This window comes from Astatotilapia calliptera, chromosome 23, assembly GCF_964374335.1.
Source record: "Astatotilapia calliptera chromosome 23, fAstCal68.1, whole genome shotgun sequence".
Taxonomy (NCBI): Eukaryota; Metazoa; Chordata; class Actinopteri; order Cichliformes; family Cichlidae; genus Astatotilapia; species Astatotilapia calliptera.
In genome coordinates, this window is record NC_137443.1 from 12230023 (window position 1) to 12237782 (window position 7760).

Sequence of the window (7760 nt, forward strand, 5' to 3'; positions counted from 1 at the left end):
CTTCATATGCTAAAGAGCAAGCGCTTGGTTCATCTGGCAGAAGGACGCATTCAGCGCTGCAGGACTCAGGGCTCATAAATACGTGTTCAGCGAGGAAGTGAATAGGAGCAGGCAAACTGAGAGTGACTGACATTTAAGCGGTAGAGGAATCCATTAACCTTAACCTCACGGGTGATGTGGAATATCCTCAGTGAATCTTAAAGGTGATCTTCCTCTGTGCTCAGCTCTAGACTTTGAACTCTTTGCGAAACAAACCACTTCTGCTTTGTGTCTGGTTGTATAAACCAATCATGTCTGAGTTTTAGTTGCATGCAGGTATACAGACAAACTGTCTCGAAACCTTGTGACGGTGTGATAAGCTTTTAAAAAAATTTTCAGTATTCAATGTGTGCAATGACAAGCAGACAGAAGAGGAAGTGTTTACCAGACGTGTGGTGGGTATACCAGAAGACCTGAAAAAATGTCCCAAAGGGTTCTGAAATTTGGTTAACTAGAACCAGGTGCTTCAATACTAAATCGATATTTGAAAGTGACACCAGAGTAGTGACAAAATCTGGTACAATTTAATTAGTTTTCAATGTTTTACACGGGAGGAAAACTTTTATTTTTACATGCAAATTTAAATAAATACATAACATATTTTCTTGGCATTGTTACCACACAGTCAAATATATAGTGATGTTTCTAATGGCGGGAGATGAAGTGTTTCTTTATGACCTCGTAGAAGCGGGGTTTACGGCTCTCATCTGGTTGCCTTGGTGGTGGAGACGATGAAACTGTGGTGGAGGAGACAGCAGAAGCCTGTAGTGCTCTCTTAGACTGTGAGTCAGCCAAGTGTTTGGATAGTCTCTTCTCCGGCCCTGACAGGTGGGAGGACTTGCCTTTAATGTCTTCTGTGCTTTTCCCGGGAGCTCTGCTGAGCCAGTATGAATTCTTGTCATTTTTATTTAAGCGGTGCGGGCCTGCTTGGCAGAGAAGTGCCTCCTCGCTTGCCATCTGGGGGCTCTGACTTAAGGTGACGAAGCCGTAGGGGGTGGTGATTTTGGTCAAGTGCGGCAGGGAGAGAGCGGCTTTGCTTGCGGGGTCAAGGCAATGCTGGGTCTCACTGTAGGAGCAAGGAGAGTGCAGCTCCCTCTGAAGGAGAGATCTCCTCTTGGTTAAAGGGTCTGAAACACACCGCTCAGCTTTGCGCTCTGACCGAACTAAAGCAAAGCTGGAGAATGATGCAGATGACGAGACCGTGGCGCAGGCCGAAGAAACTGAGGATTCTGGCGTCATCTCTGAGCCCCCTTCTCTCTCTTTGTTACTTTCCTTGTCCAGTGATCTGAAGCCAGTCTGCACAGACAGACTTGGAATGGTGAACTGTGGGATGCTGTCAGGAGTCAGGATATTCGGAAAAATGTTCTCATGGGAATCGAAGGACTTTGCGGTGCCGGTAGCCCACGAAAGCGCCTGGATCCCTGCACTGCTGTGCCTACGTCCTGTGGGGAAATCATCTGAAGCTTTGCTTCCACTGCAGATAGCTCCAATGGTGAACGTTCTGGTGACGGGATTCTTATTCATGTTTAAATCTCTTTAACCCTCTCTGCACACAGGCTCGGAGCGTCTGTAGATTTTGAAATAGGAGTGGGGAGAGGCACCTTTTATGCTTTTCCACATCCCTTTGTCCTCCAGCAAATGCATCAAAGGGTGCGTAAATGTGACGAAGACAGGTAGCGGAAACAGTTTCCAATTAGGGAAACTGTCAAGTATGGAAGCTTAATGATGGGCCTCTTTTTAAAACCTCTTTGTGTGCCAAGGAGCACGCAGGATAGATGTTGTATTCTGGTAACTACATGAAGGGTTTAGATTTTGAAAAGAAACTTGTTTAACATTTTAAGATTCGCACATTTTTTTATTTGCAGTGGCACAGGTGCTATTGCATATTTTATTAGTGACTAATAAAACAGTGAAGAGTACCCATCGCTCCCTTATAAATTAGATTTTGTAAAATTGCAGCTTTTGCAAAAAGGATGTTTAAAAACAAACAGCTAAGCTGCAAATATGTATGAATTCTACAAAGTAAATATTTATCTGTGATATTTAAAAAGTTCTAGTAAACTGTTCTGTTGATTAATAAACTGTAAAACCCACCCAGTATATAAGTGGGGCTGATTTTAGCTGATACATCGGTATCTACAATTATAATGGCCGTTAAATGAAAATTAAAAATTAAAAAAGGGAAACACAAACACTTGTATTTTATGATTGTTGATGTTGGAATGTTTGTCCACCAGAGGGCGCTCTGCAACGTCCCTGTCGGTAAAACAGCACACACAGGTCACCCAGCTGATCTGATCAGAGGTGGGCAGAAAGCAAGCTTCTGTGACAATAAAACATTTTCTTAGGAAATAACTTTATATTACAAATGTTAGCCTTCTCCTTCTTTCAGCTGCTCTATTTAGGACTCACCACAGTGCTTCATCTGCCTCCATCACACCCGACCTTTGACATCCAACCTTTTGCACTGTCCCTACATTTAGAGTCCCCAATCTTACATCCACTCTTCCACCAACAGTAGCACAGTTCCCTGCAGTCTGGAGGCAGTCTTTGTTAACGGGGCCAGTATGGTTTATTCCCATCTTTCAAGAACCCGGCCTTCACCCCCTGACCGCTTTATATCGACAGAGATATAAATGAATAATACATTTTAAAAAATAAATAAAATAATACATTTCAACTTTCTAACTAAACTGGGGTTGAAGTAAATTTTAGCGTTGGTCTTAGACTTAGTAATGTAAAAATAACAAGAAGTTGGCCCCCCGAAATTCAAGTTATGTAGCAGAAATTTTGAGATTACAACCCAAAACTTTGACTTACAGATCGCATGTTTAAGCGCTGATAGAAAACATATATATTTTTCAGTTGCAGAGACACGTGTATATTTCACGGCTGCATTTTAAGTTTTCTATAACCCGTTTGTGATCCCTCCCAGCCCAAACCGTTTTGCCCGCCTTTTTTGGCCTGATGGAGGTTAATTGGCGATTTGCTCATTGGCTCGCGCTGATTGCAGCAGGTGCATTTGTCTGCATTGATTGGCTGCAGCGTTGACGCTTCAGGGTACATTTCATGCTCTAACTCCTTCACAAGCTGTGGTTTCTCAGTTCGTCCTCGGTCTATCGCAGCCCTCCAGCTTCAGGTTTTAGCCCGCAGAAGAATGAGTCTTGAGGGCGTCAGCGAAGTTGTGGAGCTGGGGCAGGATCAGGTCCGGGTCCAGACTAACAATACTGAGGTAAAGGAGAGGGGGACTTCTCGCTTCTGCTAGCTGCTCGGGTCCTCTCGCACTAGCAGGAAGGTTGTTTGTGTTTTGTTTTTTCACCGGTCGTGTCTACTTACCTGCAGGACAGAGTTGTGAGGAGAGACGGGGTGCTTCCCTCCCTGCTGCGCGGCCTCTTCTGGCCCTTTGGCATCGTTGTACGTAGCTGACAAAGTTACACCCCTCTCTCCAGCTTTAGCTAAAGTAACATTGCAATGATTTGCAGGTGCGTGCATACCGCGGCTTTTGGTGGGTGCTGGGCTTACGGCAGACAAAGGAAAACGTCCTCGTTAACCCCACGGTTTCCAGCCCTGGGCGCCAGAGCCTCACAGGCCGCAAGCGCCTAAGCCGGGTCACCCGCCTGCTGCTGTACGTCCTGCCCCGCTGGATGCAGAGTGCCCTCGGCTATCCGGTGTCCAGCAGAATCGGACTGTCCCTGTCCCCAGGTAGGTGCATGTTGTTTATTTTGTCGAATAATATGAACAGGACACGGACTGATCCCACTGTCACACTGTTCAGACACGGCTGATACTTAAAATAAGTCAGTGGAGACAATTAGATGACAGTTTGTGACATTAGTAGAGAAAAGAATTTGAAAATGGGGCCAAATGTACTTGTACTGGCTCTACGTTTTACCTTTGACTCCAACTGTTAATGACACACAACTGCTGGCTTGCAGCTTTGCCTACAGAATATTTCAGTTTTTAGAGTTACTGAGGGACTCTGTTTAGAATCATGAAACAAACGGTTTGAGCAATTCAGCAGTAAAACAATGTTTATCTGAACCTCTTGTTAAAAAGCTGATTGACTAAGCAGCCTTATGTGTAATTAAAAAGTTGTCTGGCCTTCTGCAGCCGCTTACTGAACAAAACTTAAGAATTTCAGACACTCGTGGCAAGTTCAGTTTACTTTCACTAGGTATTCATTCTTTGATCCTGAAGTTTATAAGTGTTATATTGTTTGTGCTTAAGTAGTGTTTGGATGTGCCATACAGTATATGGAACTTATGATTGTACTGTTGTCCCCTCTGAGCAGGACACTCTTGTACATGATTTAATTAAAGTGTTTTTCTCCTGCTTGAAGGTTTAAATATAAATTAACTTTTAAAGTTTTCTCTGAAATTGAGTGAACACTGCATCATGAAAGGTCATGCTTTGTGAACAGAAATCAGAGTGTCTCCTGCAAAGCCCTGTGGAAAGGGCAGTAAGAGAAAACAGGATGACGTAGATGACGAGGAGGAGGACGATGATGTGGAGGAGCAGCAGACTTGGGTGGAGGCGCTCTCTCAGGAGCTTGCTGCTGACGATGATGGACCTGAGGTTGACCCTGACTATGAGGTTGGTATTGTGCGGGGGGGAGACAAGGAAGCAAACTCTGCTGTGTATTTTTCTCCCCCATTAGTTTTATGCAGAGCTGTAAATTTAAAGTTGTAAAACTCACTCCAGAGACCACACGCTTGGTTTCTTTAGCCTGTGGCTTTAATTTTAGTTACAGACATGAAGAGCATCTTAAAACATGGCCGCTTCCTTTCTTTTAAAGCCCAGCTCTGTAGAGACGGAGAGTGAAGAATACCGCTCGCACAATGACACAGAAAGTGACCTTGAGGTTTCGGAGAAGGATGTCGTCATTGACGACGTGAACACGGTGAGCTGAGTGGCGGCACGGTTCTGTAAACGAATTGTTGAACGGCTGAATCGGCTCAGCTTTCTTGTCTCTACAGGGAGTTGATGTGCCCACTCCTGAAGTCTCCTGCCCTGCTGTTTAGCGTGTCATATTGAGTGTCTTTGTTGCAGGTTGTTCTTGTATGTTTATATTTCATAATTCAATAAAACTTTATCCCTTTGGGACCCCCCTCTGTTTAACATTTACATGCTCCCACTGGCACAGATTATAAAGAACAACAAAATAAACTACCACAGCTATACAGATGACACACAAATATATATCACAATGTCACCAGGAGACCGAGGCCCTGTACAGGCTCTTGGTAAATGCACTGAGGAAATCAATGACTGGTTGTGCCACAATTTTCTCCAACTAAACAAAACTGAGGTAATAGTCTTTGGTGCCAAAGAAAAATGATTACAGGTCACCAGAGAACTTCAATCTATACATCTAAAAACCACAAACCAGGCGAGAAATTTGGGTGTAGTGATGGATGCAGACCTAAACTTAGAAAAACACATTAAGACAATAACAAAGTCGGCTTACTATCACCTCAAGAATATTTCAAGGATAAAAGATCTGATGTCTCAACAGGACCTGGAAAAACTAGTCCATGCATTCATCTTTAGTAGGCTTGATTACTGTAACAGCATCTTTACAGGTCTACCTAAAAAATCAGTCAGACATCTACAGCTCATTGAGAACTCTGCTGCTCGAGTCCTCACTAAGACCAAAAAAGTGGACCACATCAGTCCAGCTCGGAGGTCCTTACACTGGCTGCCTGTCCGTCAGAGGATAGACTTTAAAGTTCTGATGCTGGCCTATAAAGCTCTGAATGGTTTAGGACCAAAATACATCAGTGACCTCCTGACCCAGTATGAACCTTCCAGATCCCTCAGGTCATCTGGATCTGGTCTTTTATCAGTTCCCAGAGTCAGAACCAGACACGGAGAAGCTGCATTCAGCTTTTATGCTCCTTATATCTGGAACAAACTCCCAGAAAGCCTCAGATCAGCTGAAACACTCAGTTTATTTAAATCCAGGTTGAAGACTCACCTATTCTCAGCTGCATTTGAATAAAGCACCAAATCCACACTTTTAAGCTTAAATTTCAAAACTTACACTAACTACTGATCTTATCTATTTCTGATTTTATCTGTTTTGATTTTATATACTGTTTTGTTTGTTAAGTGGGTTTAGAGCTCTGGGTAGCTCCCCAGCTGGGTCTAGACTGGGTCTAGAGAGTATTTTAAATTCAGGGAATTTAAAATAGAAAGTAGCTCGTCCACAGAAGGACTGGTAGCTCCCCTTACGATAAGGGTTCAGATTGCGCGAACAGGTTTGAAATGTGTGTGTTTAGTTAGTTAGTTTGTTTTAATCAATTTTAAATCATGCTTTTTATTTGTTTTTGTTTCTAATGTCTCTGTAAAGCACTTTGAATCACCTTGTTGTTGAATTGTGCTATACAAATAAATTTGCCTTGGCCTGCTTGTGTGTTACCACCAGATGGCAGTAGTGCTACATAAAACTAGAGTTGGGAGCATAAGGGGAACTGGATTTCAGCTTGGACATGTTACTGTTCATGTACGGCACAACATGAACACAAACCTTGCAAGTTTGCAAATGTTCTGCACTAAACTTGAAGAATATTAGTAGGGTAGGTTTTCTGCAGCTGGTAGCTTGCACTTAAAAGATGCTCACACTGGTCTTCAAATCTTGCAGCCTCATGTTGATGTCGTATCTGTAAACATCTAAGGCACTTCAGTTGTGCAGGTGTATTTTAAAATATTTCTCCTTTACAAGATCAGTACTAAACATTGCAAGCAATAATGGGCAAGCTGAAGGTTGAAGGCTCTGGACTCATTGTGCTAGAGTCTTTTATATAGGACTCACCACGAGTGAGGTTCTGATCAGCCTCTGAGCTGTCGGCTTAGTTTTTCTTAGTACAAAATGTGTGCAGTCTTACTGTTGATATGCATGTATTTAAAGACAAGGATTTTAGCTTAGGTTTCAAAAATTCATGTCTGACATGCACATCAAAGGTGTGACACTTTCAAACCGTGACGGCAGATGAACCAGGACTATTTTTGACTTAAAGCAGGTGACTTTCAGCTGTTTGACTCGAGTTCATCCAAGCAGAAAAGTGCTGTTACCACAGCGCTCACATCTGACTGTGCTGCCGGTGAGGGGGACGGCTGCTGTCATGTGGCTCTCATAAGAGGCTGACGAGTGTCATTTTCTGCTGCCCACAGAGCCGAACCTCTATCCGTGTGCACGCACGGTCCCTCTGTTTACTGCTGAGTGTGAGGTGTACTTACAGAAGCTGATGGCAGGCTGCTGTGAAGAGCCCTGCAAACCTCTTGAAAAATGACTGAACCGGTACTTGTTCAACAATCTGCTCCCACGCGGATGAGCTGCCGCTGTACTGATTTTGCATTGTCAGTAATGGGGGAGCGGATCAGCTCGCTAATGGTTTCATTTATTTTTGGGTTTTATCCAGTTTTCATTCCCTGGATGGATGCGAACGAGGCTGGAGGAAGGAGCACTCTTCAAAGTAACACTGTGTTGAACTGTTATTGTGCTGTAATTTGAAATGGGGAACTCCGCCTGTTTTCTTCATAAAGGTCACTTATTAGTCATATAAAGAATTCACTTTGGAAAACAACTGAATTCTTGCTCTTTCAGTTTCAGTGTCTGCTTTGATGAGGGAAAGTAAAAGCCTGACCTGGAAATTTTAACAGACTCGGAGTGCACCGTAGCACACTGAACCCGTGCTAGAAGTGAGGATGTCCTGGCCCTT

General features: G+C 43.5%; 2 protein-coding genes across 7 annotated transcripts; one reads left to right on the plus strand and one right to left on the minus strand.

The window, feature by feature from the left end:
- Positions 1-541: 541 nt before the first annotated feature.
- Positions 542-1696, minus strand: LOC113016525 (uncharacterized). Its single transcript, XM_026159417.2, has one exon. The coding sequence runs from the start codon at positions 1561-1563 to the stop codon at positions 685-687; it is 879 nt and encodes a 292-aa protein (XP_026015202.1). The 5' UTR covers positions 1564-1696; the 3' UTR covers positions 542-684.
- Positions 1697-3031: 1335 nt separating this feature from the next.
- On the plus strand, positions 3032-5142 carry org (oogenesis-related gene). 6 transcript variants are annotated; one of them, XM_026160264.2, is made up of 6 exons: positions 3032-3271; positions 3382-3453; positions 3522-3741; positions 4460-4632; positions 4835-4939; positions 5016-5142. In XM_026160264.2, the coding sequence occupies exons 1-6, from the start codon at positions 3197-3199 to the stop codon at positions 5058-5060; spliced, it is 690 nt and encodes a 229-aa protein (XP_026016049.1). In that variant the 5' UTR covers positions 3032-3196; the 3' UTR covers positions 5061-5142. The 6 variants fall into 6 exon arrangements, with proteins under 6 accessions (XP_026016049.1, XP_026016048.1, XP_026016050.1 ...); XM_026160263.2 differs by having other exon boundaries at positions 3051-3271; positions 4999-5142; XM_026160265.2 differs by having other exon boundaries at positions 3078-3271; positions 3567-3741; positions 4999-5142.
- The last annotated feature ends 2618 nt before the right edge of the window (positions 5143-7760 follow it).

Excerpts from the sequence above, each read along its gene's own strand:
- LOC113016525 (XM_026159417.2), bottom strand. The coding sequence starts at position 1,563 with ATGAATAAGAATCCCGTCACCAGAACGTTCACCATTGGAGCTATCTGC.
- org (XM_026160263.2), top strand. The coding sequence starts at position 3,197 with ATGAGTCTTGAGGGCGTCAGCGAAGTTGTGGAGCTGGGGCAGGATCAG. Across the intron at positions 3,454-3,521 it reads TCTGGCCCTTTGGCATCGTT|GTGCGTGCATACCGCGGCTT; the intron begins GTACGTAGCTGA and ends AATGATTTGCAG. Across the intron at positions 4,940-4,998 it reads TCATTGACGACGTGAACACG|CTTTCTTGTCTCTACAGGGA; the intron begins GTGAGCTGAGTG and ends GAATCGGCTCAG.